General features: G+C 40.4%; 1 protein-coding gene across 2 annotated transcripts in view; it reads left to right on the forward strand.

Moving 5' to 3' along the window:
- grk4 (G protein-coupled receptor kinase 4) overlaps positions 1-22,848 on the forward strand; it is a gene marked incomplete at its 3' end in the record, with an annotated part of 65,832 nt that overhangs the window by 34,901 nt on the left and 8,083 nt on the right. For both annotated transcript variants that reach the window (XM_079238189.1, XM_079238188.1), the window contains exons 5-12: positions 1,398-1,498; positions 8,914-9,006; positions 9,447-9,510; positions 9,760-9,900; positions 18,656-18,846; positions 20,848-20,885; positions 21,252-21,341; positions 21,416-21,624. In XM_079238189.1, coding sequence (XP_079094315.1) covers positions 1,398-1,498; positions 8,914-9,006; positions 9,447-9,510; positions 9,760-9,900; positions 18,656-18,846; positions 20,848-20,885; positions 21,252-21,341; positions 21,416-21,624 — 927 coding nt within the window. The remainder of the gene's footprint in view (positions 1-1,397; positions 1,499-8,913; positions 9,007-9,446; positions 9,511-9,759; positions 9,901-18,655; positions 18,847-20,847; positions 20,886-21,251; positions 21,342-21,415; positions 21,625-22,848) is intronic.

Raw genomic sequence — 22,848 nt, forward strand, 5'->3', positions numbered from 1 at the left:
TTTGATCCCTTATTAAGTTTTTACCACCCAAAGGTTGCAGCAGGACTGTAGTGTTGGCACTATTTTGATTGAGTGTGTACGTGCGAGCGTGTCTGTCTGTGTGACGTTACGTCAGTGTCACATCTGGGGAAATGACAGCAAGCAACACAAACAGCAAACAGGAGACCAGACAAAGAGATTCTTAATAAAAAAAAACAAAACAATTGTTTATGAATCGATAATCCAAGTAGAGTCTGAAGCCTGTTCAGTGCAACTCGAGTCTGACTCTCAGACTTGTGTCCCAATCTGTGATCCCACGTTACATTGCCATGTTTTATAATCAGAGTAAAAGAAAAAGCTATTGATGCTTTTTCATCTTTAAATAGTCTTTATTATCTTTATTATTTTTTAGTTGAAGAACTGTAAGAATTTTGGATTTTGAAAGGATTGAAAAGATTTTTCTTTTCTTACAGTTTCTTAAAAACTGATGGTAAATATCTAAATATGTTATAAATTTGTGGGTTTTCTAGAGGAAAAAGTGAACTGTTCACACCTGAACAAACACAAATGTTCGGCTTTTATTTAAAACAAGTGATTTTTTCCTTGTGTTCCCATACAGCATGTTTTCCATAGTTGTTTTTGGTTTACAGCACTTTGAATGAAAGTGGTTTGTTTTACTCTGAATCTTCTAACATGCATGCCGAGGTCCTTTTTATCGCATGGTACAAGCTTTTTCCTCGTAAATTTATTGTGTATTGTTATAATCAGTAATAATACTAATGGTGATGATAGTATTATTGATGATTATGACAAACCTAATTGTTTCTATATCTTGAAAATGGCTGATGACATTTTGCATTAGACTCCTATTTAATGAGAGGAAACACAAATGCATGTAGGTGGGCATGTGCGTGTGTCTGTGAGAACGATAAGAAATTATGACTGACGGACTGAAATTTAGTAAGGTTTAATGTATAAACACATGACGTTGTTGTACTACACACGACAGGTATTTCCTTGGTCAGCATCACAATTCAGTTTGCTTCACTTTATGGTCTGCAGCTGTTAATCAAACACCGGTATAACCTAAAACAACTTAGTATTTTACTAATTAAAACATAAATGTTAACAACAAAAAAAAAATCTGTTTAAAATGATGTATCATTCTAATATGTTTAAATATTTTCACCACCTGACTAAGGTGGGACGAACAAAGTTTCCCAACTGAACGCAGCAGATGAGACATGACGTCTTTAGACATCGATCTTTAGCAGACAGACTTTGCAGTTCAGGCAAATAGAGGAGTTAGTTGACTTTCCTTGTTTTCTTTTTTTGTCAGTCTACAGCTTTAATAAACCAACATCCTTCTCCGTGTTTGTCCCTTTTTTTCCCTCCCTCTTTGTCTCTTTAACCCTTAGTCGGCAGCCCATCTGCCTGACATACCCCAGGATGTTGTTGTTGGGTGCCGGGAGAGGTTGGAGCAGAGTCCTTGTAAGGAGCTTTTTGATGACTGCACCAAGTAAGTCTTCGACACCAACCTTCTTCCTTCAGCTGTGATCTGCGCTGTTACAAGTCTTTCACAGAGTCTGGCCGTCAGCGTACAGTGCCACCACTTCCTTCAGGAAGTGTTTGTGTGCTCTGTCACTACTGCTGACGAGACAGCTGGCACGTGGAGTGCCAAATGCATACGTACACACACACATACGTGCAAATGTGCACACATGTAGGAGTGGAATGAAAAAGAGCAGTGGGCAGCAAGAGCATCCGGGTGGCTGGCACGAAAACAACAGCCACCTCAGTTATTTCTTACACACACCGCTTCACAAACACACACTCATGCAGGTGTTTCTGCTTCTTGCTCTGAGAGCCAGAAGAAGCAAACAGACTGGGGATTATTATTCCACATTTACTTGGCATTTCTCACACACACACACACACACACACACGCACACATGCACACTAGTGTATGTCTGTGTAACTTTGTTTTTACACCAGCAACCTGCATCTGACCAGGGCTTATATTATAAATATTAGAACAAGTTTCCTGTCCTGTGGTACAATGTCATTTATAACCAGTTTGAGCTGCATATTATTCCGACTTTCTGCGTGCTGATTGGTTCAGTGAGCTTTAAGACTTCCTCATAATATGCTTTAACCAAATTTACAGCAACTGAACTCCTCCAGCAGAAGACAGCAGAGACATCTAGCGTAGTCCGGTACGGAGACTGGAACTGATCAGAGTGTTGGTTTGCAACACATTTTTATTATGACACATTTCTTTCATCACGTGATGAAAATGACAAGTTTCTAACATTTTTGACGGAGTGACACATTTCAGTGTGTAATCACACAATCTCAAAGACTAAACATTGAGAAGTCGAGTGTTCACACAAACAAAATCCGCATGAATACAAATGATGCTGGTAACCATGTTCTCTGTTGCGTAGATAAAGTCTGAAGGAACGTTTGAGTTTTGCATATTGAAACATGAACTAGGCAGTACAGAGACTTTGCTTTATGTAGGATTCATAAGACCATGGTCTGCCATTTTAGTGGCCTGGATCCCACTCTTCTGCTCTCGATGAGAGGCAGTAGTCTCATTGAAATACTGGTAAAAACACGTCTAATTCAATCATCTGGGATACAAAAAAATTAATGTTCCCAGATTGCGTCCATTACATGGTAATGTGTTGCCGTAAGTGACCCTGGAGAGGGTAAATATTGGTACCCCCCCAAACTAACATTTAGGAATGATGTATTTTGCTGATTCATCATCATTTTCCCATTGGTTTGTTCACAACTTTTCCCATGTTTAGCTAGCAGTGCTAAACATGGGACCAAAAACTGGCTTATTTAGCTCATTTGTTCCTTTTTGTGATTCTGACTCAGCTTTACAACTTAACACTTTCAGGTGGTATTACTCCATTTTTAGCTTCAGGTGACAGATATTTACAAACAGCTAATATAACTTAATATGTTTATTTTTGTTATTTTAGCAGTTGCTTGATGAGACTTTACCCTATAAAAGTAGAGTTGATGCGTGTTTGTCAAGGTGGAAACTGCTGTTTTTGGAGATCAGTCTGGTGTTGCTAATGTTAATTAGTCATGTTGCAGAGTTGTCATTTAAAAGACAGATCACATGAATCATGAGCTTTTGGTGTTTTTAGGGAATAAACAAAGCCAAAACTCGCTGATGTAAAACTCAAGCAATTCCCCAAGACTTCCCAAAGTCCCCCCCCCCCCCCCCATAGTAAACCAAAGCAACTGGTTTTGGTTGTTCTCACTTTGTTGAAGATTTTGTTCCCAGTTATTGGCTACTCAGCATTTCTCCCATCATGCACAAAGGGAATCCTTTAAATAACCTTAAGATGCTTTGAAAAGCTACTCGGTTTCTAAAATTGATTACCCACATGGTTGGGGGTGCTGTGAGAAATTATACTGTTGCCATTCCTTTTGATTTCACATTGGTATGAAGCTTTGTTAGCATTGTTAGCTTCTACAGATATCGTAATTCTTAGTCTGCATTGGAGGCTGACAATTTCTGAGTATCGCACAGATATTCCTGTCCTCTGCCAGCATGCATCCTTTGTCATACCTCAGCAGTAAAAAAGTGCTGTGCAAAAGGGAAAAGTTGAAAATCCATTACAGAAAAGTTAATTGAGCACATTTCTGGGAAAAGTGAGGAAACTTGGAAAGAAAGCGTTAAAGAGCACAGAGGAAAACAAATTCTCCAAACCTGGAGGAACACAGGCACGTGTCGCCGCCTTGCTCAACAGCCCAGATGTTTTTGAATAGAAGTCCTGTCCAGGTTAGGTCATCACTCCTTCCTTCCTTCCACTATATATTTTTTTCTTTTTCTGTTGTGCAATTCCTTTTAAAACATACGCAGACTAAAAGCCTGTTGGAGATCTTAGTGCAGTCTGTGGAAATGTGACTTTTGGCAGAGCTGCAATTCCACTAATATTGTGAAGAAGTATTAGCTCACGCCTGGATATTTTTGTGCAGCTGTATGGTTTACTGTTACATCATACCAGCATGTGAGTGGAGCATGGCCCTCCAGTCCATGTGTGACAGGATGGTTTGACTATGATCTGACTTAACAAAGTTGTCTGCTAAACCTGCATGGATTTTTTTTTCTATTTCCTTTGTGTAACATAAACCTTATTGTTGCTCTTATTGTTCCTACTTTAAGTAATGTGCAATAGTCTTATGAGAGCCGTCATTCCGTTCTTCACATTGTTGAGGAAACTGGAACTAGCAACTATGATTGGTTGAAAAGTGCAAACAAAAGAGAAGACTAGGTAAAAACGGTTCCTACAATTGTTACAAGCTTGTAAGGCAGTTATGTTATGAGCACGTTGTTATTCTTAAACACATCCTGAACCTTCTACACAATCCTATCTTGTAATTCCTTCAAGAAATCTTCAGGGATATTACTTCAGCCTGCCGTATTGTTGCGTTCTCTGTCCACACAATGTTTAGACCTGAGTTCTGGGAACGTCTCATCCATCCATCAGACTCTGTTGCCTCATTTGGCATCCCTCCGCCTTTTCTTTCTGACAGCTATATGATGAGGCATTGGCCAGCTGTAGGCAATAGAAGCTGCGTCAGATTTTTGTCTCTATCCCTTGAAGACATTACTTTAAGACTTAATATTTTAGACATCGTTTAACTGCTCTAGTTTTTTTTTTAATCATTATTATTTTTAGGCAGCCTACCGTTTCAGTCCTCGATTTGTTAAACACATAAAAGTTAGTGATATAAAACATTTCTAAATGTACAAAAGAACAGAAAATGGTTCTGTACACTATTAAAGTTATCGCGATAGTCTGTCTCTCTTAGTTTTTGAGAAACACTTTAAGGAGCAGAAAAAAATGAGCAACTTTTTATTTTTTAAAGCTACTGAGCAACTGTGGTAAAATCTACTGAAAACCAATGGTAAAACTCCGTAAAACACGTTTGATTTGATCTGATTGGTAATCACAGATGATGGTATGATAAGAATCTGTACTATACTGGAGATTGATGCAATCTAGTCGAGGGCCTCTGGGCTCTGGGAGGACAAAGGACAGGTTTGTTAAAGCCTAATTAACACAGTGTTTCTGGAATTAACTGAAACAGAGTATGTATAAATGGAGATTAATTTCACTTGCAGAAGAACTGGGCCTCATGATGACATAACTGCTGTGTTACATAGCAGAGGGTGCTTCCCTTGTGGAAACTCTCTACTCTAGAGTCTTTTGCCAGGAAGAACCACTCCATCACTGGTGGTAACCACAGACAGCTTTGCTTGTCCTCCTGAGTGATGAAGTCATTTTAAAATATGGTGAAGGAAAATCTCTTGACCAGATATGAGCACCACTTCAACATTTGGGTGGTGGAAGAGGAATATTTGCTCTCAACTTTGGTTTCCAGTCTTGTACTGTTGGCAGGCGGTGGAGACTATGATCGCGCCAGTCAGCAACAGTTCAAGCTGTGTCAATGACTCGTTTGTTTTTTTCTTTTCTCCCTGTTTTTGTTTAGGAATAAGGCCGTGAGACTCCCAGGCTTGATTTTCCTTTATCACAAACCTTGAATTAAGTATAAACTTGTGTCTCTTTACATTTCAGCTTACAACTGTTTGGTACAGAAGTGTTAAAGAGGTCATGGTGTGTAAGTTAAACATTTGTGGTGAATCTTGTTGAAGAGGACGCCAATATCCAAGGCTGGCACACTCATGTCAGGGTCATGTTCCAACAACTCACAGCAGAGTGATAGTTGACATTTGGCCAGAAGGCGATGAGACGGAGAGCTTTCTTGAGTCCATAGAGAACTATGTGAATCTCTGCTAAATCTTTTTTGTAAAATGTTTGTATGTGTAACTTTATCATATTTACAGAACAGCTAAAGCCAGATTAATTCAGTGAAAACTAGGAATACACTAATTATGTGGGTTTTTTTTTTTTTTTGGTTTTTTTTTTTAAAGTTGATTTAGGTGTGACACAATTGTAGTGTCATCAGTATTGAAATCAGATATACTTTATTCCAAATGGGATTGACTGGTGAACGTGTCCGTCCGCATCAGGTAGTGCTGCCTACCTTAAATCGCTCATGCAGACTGCACCACCTCATTTAAGAAAAGCAGCTCTTTTCACTCATCCATGCAAAAAGGGTTGTCTGTGAGATATCTCCCACAAATTATTCCAAGAACCGGGGATATGTAAATAACCCTAAAGTTTTCTTTCATAATATTTCGCTCGATGTCTCACGATGGGATGTGGTACCTCCCGTACTGTTAGACATTGCAAACCCTGACTCATATGGGCCAAACCAATTGCCTTTACCACCTAGTGGGATAAGTGGTGCTTTGTGATGGGTTTACCTATGAGGGTTGGTCACGGACAACTGATTGCTCCTCCTGAAGCCATATCCATGTAAGTGCATACTGATACATACTGATCAAAATGACATAATGACTGTTTTCCTGATGACGGACCAAACACATATATAGGGGAAGGTGAACCCACTACCTTAGGCACAAAAATCGGGTCGGGTCTCAAAATCAACCTCGCATCTCCCAAGAAAAACTGAGCACTTTAAAAGATGCACTGAAAGGTCATGGATGTTGCTAACCCATTTAGCCAAAGCTAAAGCCAGCAACAACACTGTCTTGAGAGACACGTGTTTCAAATCTGCTCCCACCAGTGGCTAAACACTTGTCCTTTAGGCCCTCCAGAACCACACCCAGATCCCACGGTAGTACCAGTGGCCTGGAAGAAGCATGCATGCTCCTTTCATAAAACGGCAGACCAGCAGATGCTGGCTTGCTGTTAGCTTCACGTGATAGGCAGCCATAGCTGCCAACTACCTCAACCATGAAGAAAGCTTTTCATTTGTCAATCAGATCCTGTAAGAGCAACAAAATCATCCCAACTGAGAGCTCAAAAGGAATGTGCCCATATTTGCGATACCATTCCTCAAACACTCTCCACTTAGTCATACAATAACCCCCACAGGTGTGAGAGGCCCCACAACTGACATGTTGCGCCACTCAGGGGCCAAGACCACAGCGCCAGGAGTTCCTGAAGACCGTCCCTCCTCCCTGCAATAGCAGGTCTCATCAGGAGCTGCTAAGGCTGTTGAGCAACGGCGCCCGTACTTATAGCACCAAAGTCCCCAGCACTTTCCCGGTGGCCTGAACTGCACAGCGTTTGATGTAAAGACATAGGTCTGTAATGACCAGTATCTCTTCTCACGTTCACGTTGCTGGGTCCTGTGTTTACGCAAAGTCCTGGCACAACTCCGCTTGATAAGCTGTAATAAAGAGGGGACATTGACCCAGTGTCCAAAATTCCCTTTTTTGACTCACCGGCCAGTTCGGTTGGTAGATGAGAAATTCCACCGGCGAAGTGTATTTTTTACTGGCCAAAATAATTTATTATTTTACACACGTATACCTTCGAGCCAATGTTATTTCTATTATACAAAATCATGCTGGATGCAACTCAGAATAATTCACAGCAACTTAACAAGAAAAAAACTTTTTTTTTTTTAATAAACTGGTAATGTCAGCTGCAATGGACTGGCGACCTGTCCAGGGTGTACCCCACCTCTCCCCCGAAGGCTGCTGGGATAGGCTCCAGCTCCCCGCGACGCTAAGCGGTTCTGATAGTGAATGATGAATGGTAATGTCAGTATTCATTCACTGAAACCTCCTAAATTCAGACTCCTTGCTCTACTCTTGATTTCCACACAATCCATAAAGTGTGGCCTCCTCCTACACAGTCCTTGTGCCACAGCATTACAGCCTTGGTGGGATCATACTACTTGATCTATTCTGAGCTATTCAGGCCAAAATTTTGGCTGCCTTGTAGGCCTTTTCAGTAGGGGCTGACTGAAAACATCAGACTTTGATGGCGGGCTGAGACTCCTGGAAGATTCCGCTGACAGCCGGGGGTGAAGGTGGGCTTCAATGAGTGCCTCCATTGGTGACAATAAAAAAAAAAAAAAAAAAAAGCACCAAAAGGGGTCTGGTTTGACCAACAAAGCAGAGAAATGTCCAAAGCCTAGGTAGCGTCCGGCAACTGAAGCTCAATAAGGTCAGTCTGTGGACTGTTAGCTAGCTGGCCCTAGACATGAGATATGCTCCGAGTGAGAAGGGGTGTTTGAATGAGGCGGTGCTGTCCACATGAGCTATTAAAGGTAGGTAGCACTACCTTATGTGAACAGACACGTTCATCAGGACTGGCGTAATGAGATGAATGCTACACAGAGGTGTTCCTCCCACAGTGAGACAATGAGTGAAATGTTACAAAAGAGAACTTTCTGCTGCCACTGCCCTGCTCTCACTCAGACCTGCGAAGTGTGACAAACCTGATGATGTGATGTGCATTGCTCTCTGTTATTCACTGTTAGGCTGGATTTATACTCACCTGGCATATGCATACTCCAGGGCAGACGTAGCATAAGGTTACGGCACAGTGTTGCAGTTACTGCAAATTCAGTAAGAATCTCCAGAAATCGGGAAACACGTGATCCGAAACTGATCAATCACAACGTCCATGTTACTGTGGTACAACCTGGACCTACACACCATAACCTATCAACACAAACGAAGTGAGAGCATAAACCCAGCTCCAGAGGGGCCACGCTTTCTTTACCACAGCACTGTAAACCGTGCAGACTGTTAGAAGTAGCAGGCAACCATTTCATTAGTCGTGCGTGTTCCTGGTAAAAACCTTTTTAGCTTTTACCTTTTTGACTGTTTTTCCACGTGTTAAACTTGTGCAAACAAACACAACACTCACAGACATGGACACAAACACGCTCTTAGTGTCTTAAGCCACAAGTTGGTGCAGCAGTGGAGAAATAAAGGAAGCACATGCTAGTGACATGTGCATCGTTCTTTTCTTGTTATTAAAATGATCTCCTCCCCATTTTTTCTCCTCCCTGCAGAATAGTTCGTGATTATCTGAGTGGAGCTCCATTTTCCTCCTACCAGGAATCCATGTACTTCTCTCGCTTCCTGCAGTGGAAATGGTTGGAAAGGTGAGTCGTTACTGCAGAATCTACTTTTATCCTTCTTATTCTGATATAAAAAAAAACCCTTGTGTACCTTTTAATTTTTTTTAACATGGGATTTTCAAAATGGAAAAGAATAGCTGAAATCAGACAGGTGGAAACGGCGTTGTGGGACACAGACAAGTAGCAGCTGCAGCAGTGTGGTGGTGCTGCCAATCGGTGTGTCTGTATGAGTTGTTAATAATTGATGATGCTTTGCATAATGGTTAGTAAACCAAAGCAGGGTGGAAACAGCAGTCATCAGGGTGGATTAATAATATATTAGACCATTACTCTGTCTGCAACATCTTATGGCCCTGTGAAAATTACATCAACTATATCAAATGAAGTCTCTTGTTTATTTTGTCTCACATTATTCTCCCCTTTCCATTTTTATCTCCTTCTTATTTCTTTTTCTATCCCTGCAGGCAACCAGTAACCAAAAATACCTTCAGACATTATAGAGTACTAGGAAAAGGTGGATTTGGCGAGGTAAGTCTGCATGCAACCAAGAAGTAAACTTAGAAGAAAGCCGTCCCTTTAGCAGAAAGTTTGGGACTTGTAAGAGCTCATTAAAATGTTTAACATTAAGGTAATCTGACAATGTTTACGTTCCCACCCAAGTCTCACAGGGTGGAGAAATCTGTCCTTCCATTAGTTAAGGATTCCAGAGTGTATTTTTGATATTTATTAAAATGTGCAGCAGTGTGTGAACACGCTCTCTTGCTGCTTGCTTTCCAGGTTTGTGCCTGCCAAGTACGTGCCACCGGTAAGATGTACGCCTGTAAAAAGCTGGAAAAGAAACGAGTGAAGAAAAGAAAAGGTGAAGCAATGGCACTAAACGAAAAACGCATTTTAGAAAAAGTTAACAGTAGTTTTGTAGTAAGTACTACTTTTTTCTTATTCAACCATTCAACACAATTGTACCTGTTTTGCATGCATGTGTGTACTGTACGTGTGTGTGTGTGTGTGTGTGTGTGTGTGTGTGTGTGTGTGTGTGAGAGAGAGAGAGAGAGAGAGAGAGAGACACACACACACACACACACACACACACACACACAACTGTTGGCTCTGGCTGCAGGATCCTGCAAATGAGATTGAGTGGCATGTTTGCAAAACCTGTCAATCAGCTGTTAAAGGGGCGACGCAGCAGCTAGGATTGTTTGTGAAAGAGCTTTTCAGATGAAGGACAAAATCTCAAGTAGAAATCTAAATAAGATGCGCTAACATGATGACAGGTTTAGCCAGCGAGGCTGAACACACTGAATCAAAGCATCTTTAGCTTTGAGAGCAAAGCTGCAAACATTTAGTTTGATCAAATTTGCAGAATTCTGTCAGAGTTTCCTAAAAAGTGACTGAAATTGATTTTACTGATATGCAATTCTTGATGATTTTATGATGGTGATTAAGAGGTGTTTTATACCGTGGAGAGCACATGATTTATCAAACAATTGTTGTACTTAATGCCAAAAAATAATTGTTCATGAATTGGGTCAAAGTTGATCCGATGTTGACTCTTGTTTTATCTCTTTTAGCTCTGTCAATTTTTCTTTCTTTCCCTAATTTCTTCCAATAATTTCCTCTTGGGTTTCTGAGATGAATCAGCCACAGTGTGCATTCAGCCAGTGTGTTTGTGTGTAGTTGCTAGCATGTGATGCAGCGTTGTGAAACGAAATACTGCTGGAAAGAGCTGTGCTGGGATGGAGGAAAAGCATAGTGAAGTGTGGTTTCTTAGCTGTGGGATACAGCTGGGCAACAACAGCTCAAGGAATGTACATACAAAATGTCAGCACTTCGTCAAAACGAGCCAGGAGGAGAATTTTCTAGCTGGAAATTGTGTTGCGCTCCTTTGACATTACATTATACCCCTGGTGCGCAGGTAGGCAGTGCCTACCCAAAGCAGAAAGGAATTTATTAAATCATTCCATTCAATAATAATTTATTTTTTAGTTATTTTTATATAATCTTTTAGATTATAATTTCTTATCGCTTGTAGTACCGATTGATTTAAGTTATCTCATGTAGTTCATAGCTTAATTAAAAAATAGCTCAACAGCACCTCCTCCTGGCCAGACAGATAAGCTGCAAAAGTGTCTTGCTGTATTACGATCGAAGCCACACCCTCTATTGAAGGCACTGTGCTACTCTGTCTTCTATCATATCATAGAAGAGATGTGTACTTACACATGCGTATTCAGTTTCCCCACATACAATTTATTTACGTAAAAAGGCAGATCACAACACTGCCTTTTTACGTTACTGTACTATACCAGTAGTCTACGTATGTTCAGAAGAATGAGTGAATAGATGCACCGCTCTGAAACTAGCTGACAGGGTGACCCTACTAGAGAGGCTTAAATTATGTCTTTTCTTTGGAGGAAAAACATTAACTTGTGTTACTGGCTGCTGTGACATATAAAGTTAATGAGGAGAATCTGAGGACCACTATTGACTCATTTAGCAAGCTTTGCAACTGGTGTCTTACAATCTTGATTTTGTTAGATAAAGCAGGCACTTGGCACCTGCCTACACATATAAATGATCACTGCTGTGTCGGTCGTACAATACGACTGCCTGCCTACCTAACCCTGGAACTCGCCTGTATTGTACAGATGGACCGATACTTTTGCTGCTTATACAAGACTGACGTGGCATCAGTTTAAAACTTTTTTTGTTGTCAGTGTGTAATAATCTTTAGAAAAAAACATTATTTTCTTTATTTTCACAGTTATGGTATGATTTATCTTTCAAACAACAACTATTCTGCTAAGATGTTGGTCCCTTCTGTGCTTTAAATTCTCCTCTCAGGTTGAAATAAATCCAGAGTTAATATGAAAGCTATATGTTGTTTACAGAGCAGAGGTGATTTGGTTGGAAATATGACTTTGTTGCTGTATTATTTTGTCATGTTGGCATCAAACTATAGAAATTAATCAAACTAAAAGACTTATAGGGAGTGTTCATGTGTTTTGATAAATTAATAGTGTTATTTAATAGATAATACTGCCATCATTTCTCTGAAAGTTGTACTAAAAAAAGTTATGCTGGTAAATTCGAAGTAAAAACTTGATGGTAACGGGCTTGTGTGTTTTTAACAGGTTGGTTAAATATCTGCTTTGCTCATATACTTCTCTGTCCTTTTTTTAAACATAACATTTGCGTCAAGATTATACTGTAGCTCTACACACGATGGACTAAAGTCATATTGGAGATGCATGAAATGAATGGCTGCATCCATGTGTCAAATCAGGGGTCTGCAACCATTGGCATCTGAGCCCCATGCAGCTCTTCAACCCTTCTGCCCTGCATGGAAATTCAGGAAGCAAAGGTGCAGAAGTCTTTCACAAACAGAGAATGCACATAAGAATAAATCATTAAAAGATCCAATCATTTATTTCTGGATTTTCTCTGCTAAATCAGTGAAGGACAGAACCAATACATTATGAACAAACATGAAAAGCGCCATTGTGTAGACATATGAACTGATAATTCTCACAAGTTGCATTTTCTTTTGTCTTGCAATAAAATGTTAACAGTTTTGTTTATTGTTATGTTTAAGAGTCAAATCAGTTTTGCACAGAAATCTCAAAGTAAGGGTCCTTGAGGGCCTCTTGTAAGAATCAGACCTGATTCATATGAAACGGATCCAGCAGCTTAAGTTCTACACAACAGCAGTTTTTAACTATGTTCATTTGGTTTTTATTAGTCAACGTTGCAGACGCCTGTGTTGAAGCATTCAGACTTTCAGACTTTGGTCACTTTTCTGTTAAAGTTCACTCTTAATTCAGACAAACCTGTGAAAACACCATACAGAGTGTTTGCACAGATTGGATGGTGCACCAAACACTGTAAAATAAAGTCTTCACAGGCTCTGTTTTTTCACAAGAGGTCCCACAGCGATTCGTATCAGCATGTCAAACATGTAACAGCGGTGTAAAACATAGTGGCTGTGGGTGGAAGAAGGTAATCATATCCCCTTTTCTTCATGTCCAAGGTTTCTGACCAGTCAAGGTAAAACTTGGAAGGCTTTAATTTGCTCTACAGTAGCAGCATATCTGTTTTCAGGTTGAGGAAAAACATGTTTATTACGTCTGAAGACACATCAGGCGAGTTGCTGCAGCAACACACTAAATTCAGTTACATCATCTTGCTATAAACATTCCCGTTTAGCTGACAAACATACAGCGTTGTGTTAAGGCACACTGGAGCAACTGGGAGTATGGATATAGGTTCAGACTGGAAGCAGAAACTTCAGCTGCAGCCAAGGACCAAACCCAACATGTGCACTGATCACCAGGAATATTAATGTGTAAAATGTCTTTCCAGGATGTCGGTTCCAACTAAATACATTTGTTTTGTACAATCAAGCATCTGTACGCATCCATCCATCACATCACATGAACAGTTCATTTATAACAAATGCTGCTGTCTATAGATATTTTCTTAGATTTGTTGAGTTAAAGTCTGTATAAACGGATATGGATTCACACATCCATATACTCATACATGTAGAGCATTTACAAATTTTATAACTGCATTTTATGCTTTAATAGTTACTGCTGTAATGTGGTTTTAAATGTAATTTTGCTGTTTATTTTTTAGTTTAGATAATGATTACACTCAAAAACTAAAAAAATCATAGGATTTCTTTTAGTTGTATTACTAAGTTATTTTCACCTGAATCTGTAGTTGACGTGAGGTTGCTTATCCAACATTGATTCAGGTATCTGATCGGATTATTAACCAATAGTTAATGCAGCTTGATGCCTCTTTTCACGTTTGCGTGACTTCTTAACTGGCATGATTTCCCACCTGAAAACCTGTAACATAGTTTCTTATATTTGTATTGACAAACCAGGAATAAAGTTCCGTCATGTTTTGGTCAGTGCAGGGTTCCACCCCATTGGAGCAAAATGCTCTGCATCAGGTCATGGCGGTCTTGCATTGATTAGTTTTTCAGAACTTTTACCTTCACCTCGAATGTCGAGCCATTTCTGAAGGCCAGACATGCTTATCGTCTGACACTTACATTTGTTATAGGTGTATTTACCCACGATGGCAGGCCTTGAAGCCACAATGTGCTTTGTGTTGAAGTCAGTGTCCTGTATTTACTTCACATGAAGCAGACTGGGAGCTACGTTTGTCCGTGGACCAGTTCACTTACTTATTCTGCACCAGTTTGCTTGGAATCACACAGAAGCTGAAGTGCTTTCACAGGCTAGTTGTAAATGCAGAAAGGTTGTGGTCAGATGTCGTAATCAGCCATCTTGTTTATGTGCACGCCGCAGACACTCTGCATGCTGCAGTTATTGTTATCTATTAACATTTGGACATTTATTCAGAAAAGTCTGTCGCACCACTGTGCATCCTAAAAATGACTTTTTCCCCTCCACCCTGTCGATGCCTAGTGGTGAGCCTAAATATCTACAACACCGACAGCTTATATTGATTATGAAGATAAGATTTGGCATTTTAAAATGAAACAAACAAGAAATATCAAGACTTTAAAAAGTTGAACTAAAAGATTAAAATGGAGATATCAAGAAAATACCTTCATGTAGAATTTTAAGTTTTTATGCTGCTGACTTTCTTTCTGTTTCTTGCTTTTTAAGAGTATTTAATGCAAATTGTTCCACAGCTTTTGAATTTGTTTTATAACTAAATTAAATGAAATTATAGATTTTAATATGGTACTATTTTTATACAAAGACAAGTCAATTACATTTACTGCCATGTTGCATTCAAACAATGCTCCAGGAAAGAAGTGAGGGTAAGATATTGGAGACAGTAGTCTAACGGGGACTGGAGTGAGACAGTGGAACCAACTAAACATAGAGTTGAAACAAACATAAACCTGTTTAAGAATAAATATAAATAAAGTCTATTTATAAGGAAGTTGGTGGTCTTGACATATATGGTTGGAATATGATTCATTGCCTTGTTGATATGTTGTGCATATTGACATAATGTAAGATTGCACCAGCCAGGTCGCGTACAGATGAGCCTGTATGAGCAGATGATGTGATGGTAGATAGGCACAGATAGATTGTGAATTGTGGCGAATATGTAAGGATATTGGTATTTATATGATGTTTCAGATTTATGTTCTGATGGAGAATGTAGTCTGGAGTGGATATGTGTGGGTTTCTTATGTTTTCCGAAGAATATGCTGTATGCTCCATAAAAGTGACCAAGGAAACATGCATAGTTGGGCATGTGGGCCGCTGGCTGTCTGTGCAGCCTGCAGTTCGGCGCCCGTTCCGTCGCCCTGTGCTACTCGGTGCCCCTGCCTCGTTGCACCTTGGGGTTCCAGTATAAGGGCCTCCTCTCTCCTTTCCTTTATTTTTTCTCTTACCTTCCCCTGCCAGGTTCAGCAATGCCATATCAGAACCGATAATCACAATAAAAATATTCAGAATATTAAGGGCAGCCATAAATAAGACATGTCAGCCTTGGTAAAGTGAATCTGTACTAAATACGGCACACAGATGGTAACCTGGACTCTGCCTCACAACCTCTCCATATTCTCCACTTCAAGCTAATAGTTTTGTTTGAGTTGTATTATGTGTTGGAAGAGAAGATTTCTGAGGCAGCATGAGCCATGTTGTGCACTTATGATTGGAGTGAGTCATGGAAGTGGCTTGTGTATGGGCATGCGTGTTCACACAAACCCACACACGCTGGAGTAGGTTTGTTACAGAACCTCAGACTTGCAGCTCTTGTCACCTGGGATTGGCACATGATTCGATGTGTGTGTTCGTTCTCCGCGCTGCAGGCACAACTGATGACTCTTCATGTGCCTCTCTACCTACAAGAGTAGCTCTGTTGCCTGGCAACACTGACCAAACAGCAGCAGCAAGGATAAGAGTCAAGTGCTCTCTCAAACCCCTCATTTCTCTCTCGCTATTCTTCTTTACCTTTCTGTGATCAGTGCAAACTATTAGTCAATGCATACCGTTAGCTGGCTGTATGTTTGAAGCAGCAAATCATCCACACAGTGTGTGTGTGTGTGTGTGTGTGTGTGTGTGTGTGTGTGTGTGTGTGTGTGTGTGTGTGTGTGTGTGTGTGTGTGTGTGTGTGTGTGTGTGTGTGTGTGTGTGTGTGTGTGTGTGTGTGTGTGTGTGTGTGTGTGTAGATGTACATTTGGGACAAGGGGTGACCCTGTTCTGAAACCTTTGAGGGGAAGCTACCTCACTTTGATGCAGATTTGTCTCATAATTAGCTTGGATTTTTTTTTCAAGTATTTTTTGTTGTTTTTTTAATAAAAGGGTCGCTGTCGCCACGTGAAATACCATAAGTTCATTTCAGGCTTGTTTGCAATTCTAGGTATGTTTAGTAAAAATATAGACATATGAAATCCAAGAGACTAGAAGTTGTATTTTCTCTTTTCTTTTCTTTTTTTTCCCGCTCCATTGCACAAGGATGGAGCGTGAGATCGACAGACGGATCGGTGCGGCGTCTGCAGTAATGCGGATTCTGCGCCGGTCTGTCGTTGTGAAGAAGGAGCTGAGCCAGAAGGCGGAGCTCTCCATTTACCAGTCGATCTACGTTCCTACCCTCACCTATGGTCATGAGCTGTGGGTCGTGACCGAAAGAATGAGATCTCGTATACAGGCAGCTGAAATGAGTCTCCTCCGCAGGGCTCTCCCTTAGAGATAGGGTGAGGAGCTCAGTCATCCGGGAGGAGATCGGAGTAGAGCCACTGCTCCTCCGCATTGAGAGGAACCAGTTGAGGTGGGTCGGGCATCTGGTCAGGATGCCTCCTGGTCCTCCCTGGTGAGGATTATATCTCTTAGCTGTCCTGCGAACGCCTCGGGATCCCCCCCGCAGAGTTGGTAAATGTGGCTGGGGAGAGGGAAGTCTGGGCTTCCCTGCTTAGGCTACGGCGCCCGCAACCCGACCTGGATAAAACAGCAGAAAATGGATGGATGGATGGATGGATAGATATTTTTCTTTTTTCTTTAGTTTGAAGTAGGATTAAACCTATTTATGGTATTAAAAACCAAGTTTTGCAAGCTGGGCTTTGTTCTAGTAGAGCTGGACATGCTGTTGCATGTCTTGCTGAATTAGCAATGCTTTCTCTAATAAAAGCATTGAATGGATCGCTGGGTTTTTGGTCAAACAAAACTTAAGAAACTACTTATTACTGGAAATTTTACAGAACTGAAATTTATTGATTCCTCCTGTTCCAGTGTAAGATAAATCAGCAATGATAGACTTTGGACTTTCCAAATCCTCACTTGTTTGGATGACCTGGCATAAATACATTTCTCTGTAATTCTGCGGAGCACTTTTCCACGTCAGGTCAGTCTGTAAGAACTTTACTGAGGGGATATCTCCACATCCTCGTCTAGATGTCTTGGATTGTCTCTTGCATTTGTAGATGTGGAAACAATATTTATGGCTGATTGAGAGGATGGCTGCAGGAAACCCATTCTAAATATCAGACTGTTAATCACTCAGCTGTTGCGTGGGGAGGTGGGGGGGGGTTGAAAGCCGCTGCTCTGCAGAAAACTGAACTGTACCAAGTTGTACCAACAGCTCTCAGAAATGCGTCCCTTAAACACTTTCATTTCTTTATTTTTTATCCACATTTTATACAAACCAGGAACTATATTACTGTCTCATATTAAATTTAGCATTAATATGTCATAATTTCAGCTAAAATTAATGATGGGATTAGATGATACTTACTATTTTTATTTGCAGAATGTAACATGCTTAGTCAACACAAGTCTGATCTGATGGTCGATGTAATGATGCTGCTTATTATTGGCTCATGGAAAAATATATTTTACAGAAAAACTTATTCTTCTCTTATTTCTTCTTATTGGTTCAGCAAAGATTTGTATTCTTGTGTCATTAGTCTTCAATTTTAAGACTCAAATAATGCCATAATGAATGCTAGAAACAGCAGTAGGTGTGGGAAATCAGAAAACTCTGTTATCAGGTATGAATAAAAAGACAGAATGGAGAGGCTTCCTTTAATGATTGAGTAGAATAGTTTAGAAACCTTTCTCTCACATATCTTGTATTTCAGTGAAACGACCCAGACAGAACATTGTGGAAGTATTTCCACCACTGCTAAAGCATAAACACAACTTGGTTGCACGTATGAAAGATGTTTTACCAGCATCTGTGTTGCACAATTGTGTGTTTAATTACTCTGTGCATGTGTGTGCTTATGTGTTGTTCACTTTGCCCATAAGAATATTTTCCATCCCTGCTTGTGGTCTCTGACTATGTGCTCCGTGGCAGATGGGACTCCTCCTGATGGCAGCAACATCCTGCTTGTATACAAAAGCTCATGCGCACACTACCCCCTGTGTGTCATTGACCCACAGGGAATGGGAGGGAGGGGGTGCTGGCTGGTGGGAAAGAAGGGACGAGAGACAGATTAATGGTGGGATCAGGGTTGAGACGAGGAGTTTCCACATCTGATATGTTTCTCTCATTTATATGTTGTGTACATTACTGACATTCCATCTGAAATGGTGGATGATTATTTTAGGGATTAAACAAACTAAACGAACGAGTCAAGCTTTTTCTTCCTCCGCCCTTCCTTCCCTCTCCTGCTTAACACAAACTTCCTTCCTCTTATCTGGTCCCTCATCAACCTCGTCACCCTTTTCTCCAGGTTAGTCTAGCATATGCCTATGAGACCAAGGATGCGCTGTGCCTGGTTCTGACCATAATGAATGGCGGAGACTTGAAGTTCCACATCTACAACATGGGGAACTCGGGCTTTGACGAGCAAAGAGCCATCTTCTATGCTGCTGAGATCTGCTGTGGGCTCGAGGACCTGCACCGCGAGAGAATAGTCTACAGGTGAGCTCACCTGGGACTAACCAGAGATCATCAGGACACATCTGTGTGTATTAATCCAGCAAGGTTTACCGTCCTACAGCCACACGGTTAGTTTAGCTGGTGGATGTAAAGTGGTTAGGACACAAAAATGCTAAATGAAGGGTGTTTAAAGGACCATTGAACAGATTTTTAGTGACTTGGAATAAAAAATAATGTGCTTGTTCACATTTTACTCCAGATATGCAGCCATTTTTCTCTGTCACATTATTTTACCAAACACACCTGCATCCCCGGGCAGGGGTTCAATTAGTTGGATAACCACTCCTGCCCAGAGCAGCAGTGTCATTGAGACATAATCAGTCTTTCTTTATCATCCTGCGAACAACACTAATACAAAACAACAGTTTTGTTCTGCAGACTGAGGTGAGGTTTGGGGAAAAAGGCTTTAGTCTGTTCAGGATCGCAGCCTTTAGAAATCTTGAAACCAGTTATGGAAAACCAAGTTATGGAAAACCAAGACAGAACAGATATTGAGAAGGGTGATACTGCCTAAAAGTTATCACTGTATTTTTCTACAGTATCTCCAATGATGTCACAGTCTATATTAATCTCTTCGGCCAGACAGAAAGTCAGTTTCTGTAAAATCCTTCCAGCGTTTGCACAAGTACAGCGAAATAAAGCCTTTACAGTTCCATGCTGTTCCACTCGGTGCTTTGGGATGTGTGAGGGGTTAATAGCAGTGCTGCTTGTCATTGGTCAGAGTAAGACGCAGTGTGTAACTCCAGTGAACACACAATGTCCAACTTCCAGGAGCAAATGTGCCTCATGATGTATCTCTGAACGTCATGAAGACCAGATCCTGTACACAATAATTAACAACTAAGTCAGTCTTCTCTTCTATAAGCACACAACATAGGATGAATAAAAAATAAACTACTTCTCAGTCAAAGGAAAAAAAAGGATTATTGATCTAAATAGTCTGTGTAAAGAAAATGCCTCCATGTTTGTAGTGGAGCAGGATTTAAACTACCAGTCAAAAATTTAGACACACTTTCCCATTAAATCCAGTGGGAAAGCGTGTCCAAAAAGTCTATTTAACCAGCTATGGCAGAGGTGGGTTTTGTTGTTTCGTGCCTTTTTAGCTTCGTTATCAAAATAGTAACAATCAGTGGAAAAAGAGCAGAACTTGGAAACGTTGAGCAGACTTTGTTCCTCGTCCTGATAGTCGTCTATACATTCTGTAATCATGAACAATAAGAAATATAGTTAGACCCCTCACTTTACTGTAAATCTGTAAAGGATGTTTGTAAAAAGCCAGTTTATTATATAATCTGGATTTTAAATAATAAAGAATAAAAATCAATCATTGTGTTTAAAACTATTAAAGACACTATCATAAGAAAACATAAAACCGTAAAAGTTCTGTTCTGACATTTTGTAGATAAAAAAAGTAAAGTAAAGAGCATCTGTTAGAAAATCAGCTACATGTCGTCCCTTCAGACGGTTTTAAGTTACATTTTATTAGTTAAATAACTTATTAATTGTAGGCTGAATTATTTTATAGGATGACAGATTGTAAAGATTTTCTTCTTTCAAATGTTTAAAATTTCTGTTGCATTTATTTAGTTTTAGTACAGAAATAGAAAAAATGGTGTGTGTGTGTGTGTGTGTGTGTGTGTGTGTGTGTGTGTGTGTGTGTGTGTGTGTGTGTGTGTGAGATTTGAGGTAGTTTAGTGAAAACGAGCTTTCTTTGCAAGGCTGAGACCTTTTAGGGCGGCCATGCTGGCTTGTCTTTGGAGGACGATACAGTGTAAGATGATTTTTGGACTGTCCATCTGCTGTTTTTGTGACGCTAGAGACTAAAGCGACAGGACAATAAACGACAACAGAATTAGAGAATGTTGAGTCTGATAAATATTCATCTGGTTTTTTTTTGTTACAGTTTTGACCTCTGATGAATTCTGCTTTCATACAGAACAGCAGTAATGCTCCCTAATGTCTCTTTTTCTGTTTTTATTGCAGGGATTTGAAGCCTGAAAACATCCTTCTGGATGACCGCGGTATGTCTCTCTTATTCTGTCTTTTTGAAAAGGTTTTTTCTCGCCACAGTAGTGCGCAGTTGGCTGATAAGTGGGAACAGGTAGAGAAAGTGTCTCCACCTTTTATTTATAGAGCTCTTAACTGGCAGTGTGCGCAACAAGCATGCCGTTTCTAACTAGGAAGACAGAAGCGTCTCCTCGTCTGCCATGGTCTGAAAAACAGCCAAACTCCCCTCCTAACTTGTTCACATCTCTTAACGTGCACAGGAATGTAGACATAGATTTCTACTTTAACGGTGACAAGAACATTGTCTGAGAACTTCCTTTATATTCATTTCTTTCGGCGTGGTCCCAGTTAAACAACTGTTTTTATGTTTTGTTGTTTAGGGCACATCCGGATTTCAGACTTGGGGCTTGCCGTTCAGATCCCAGAGGGGGAGACGATACGAGGGAGAGTGGGCACTGTTGGATACATGGGTAAGAATTCAGTCCCGTTTGCTCCTCTCCTATCCTCTCAGTTACTCAGTTCCTCACTTCTCACTCTTTCTCAGCTCCTGAGGTGATCCAGAACGAGAGTTACACCTTCAGCCCGGACTGGTGGGGGCTGGGCTGTCTGGTGTTTGAGATGATCCAGGGCCAGTCGCCCTTCCGTAAGCGCAAGGAAAGGGTCAAGCGGGAGGAAGTGGACAGACGAGTGCGTGAGGATCAGGAGGAGTACTCTGATAAGTTCTCTGAGGAGGCGAAAGACATCTGCAGACAGGTGAGGGGGGCAGGGGGGGGCCTACAGCAGAAAAGTGATCAATGTAGAATTTTTTAGACAAAATGGAAAAAAAGAATCTGAATTATTCCCTATAATTCAATGCAAAACAAAATAATATGCTTTGTTCTATTATCTTAACACAATGAATGTGCACATAGTAAAAACATTGTATACTGACATGGCCGGAGGTCTAAATTCTATATTATATTATATTATATTATATTATATTATATTATATTATATTATATTATATTATATTATATTATATTATATTAAAGCTGCTACCTTCAGTTACAGTTCTCTGAGTCACACAGAGAAACTTGATGCAGTTTTGGAAAAAGACCCCAAAAACTGCAGCCAAACGGTGCTTTAGAGGTACCGTTGCAGACTGATGTGCCATCAGCGTGGCACACCTCAGTTGATCTCTGCATGCACAGTGGTAAAGGCAGACCAAGGGATAATCTGCTAGATCAGTTTCCTGCTCCCTGAGCCACTTTTCTTTTTTTTTTTTTTTTGATAATTTGATCCTGATGAATCCTTCCATTGCCATCTTGGAATATGGCCGTGCCATCAGGGATGAGGGAATAAGTTGCTCATTCAGAATATTTCGGTAGTCAGCTGACCTCCTTTTTTGGACACATTATGTTGGTGAAACTGGAGCTGAGCAGCTGCAGCGACCCCAGGCCATAGACTGCACCCACAGGCTTGTACAGTAGGCTCTACACATGATGGCTGCATCTCTTCATCTGCCTGTTACCCGATGCTCCCTTCACTGCGGAACAGCGTCAGTAATTTGACGGCTGAAACATCATCATTTGTGCAGATATGATCCAACTGGAGGTTTTTACCTGGTTGCTTAGTTAAATCCAGGATTTTTGGGGTTTTTTGTAGTTGGATGGTGAGTGTATGTTACATGTCGAACAACTCTCGATGTACAGGATCTGATTGGTATATTACCCATTCCTAAATGTGTGTGTATAAATGTATATGCATAAATCCTGTTTTTGGATCATATACACATCAATACCAACACAATATGAACTCTAGGAATAAAAAATGTTATTACTTATTCGTGTAAAGTTAAGCAACTCTTTCTGACTTTTTTTATTTTAGTAAGTTTGTTTGTTTTCTGGAAGCAGCTGCTCCTCCTGCTACTGAAGTTTTACTTAATATGTCATTTCACTCAGTGTTTATTATGGAAGTATTGATTAGTTTGAGGAAGTA

The sequence above is a fragment of the Telmatherina bonti genome (assembly GCF_933228915.1).
Source record: "Telmatherina bonti genome assembly, chromosome: 3".
Taxonomy (NCBI): domain Eukaryota; kingdom Metazoa; phylum Chordata; class Actinopteri; order Atheriniformes; family Telmatherinidae; genus Telmatherina; species Telmatherina bonti.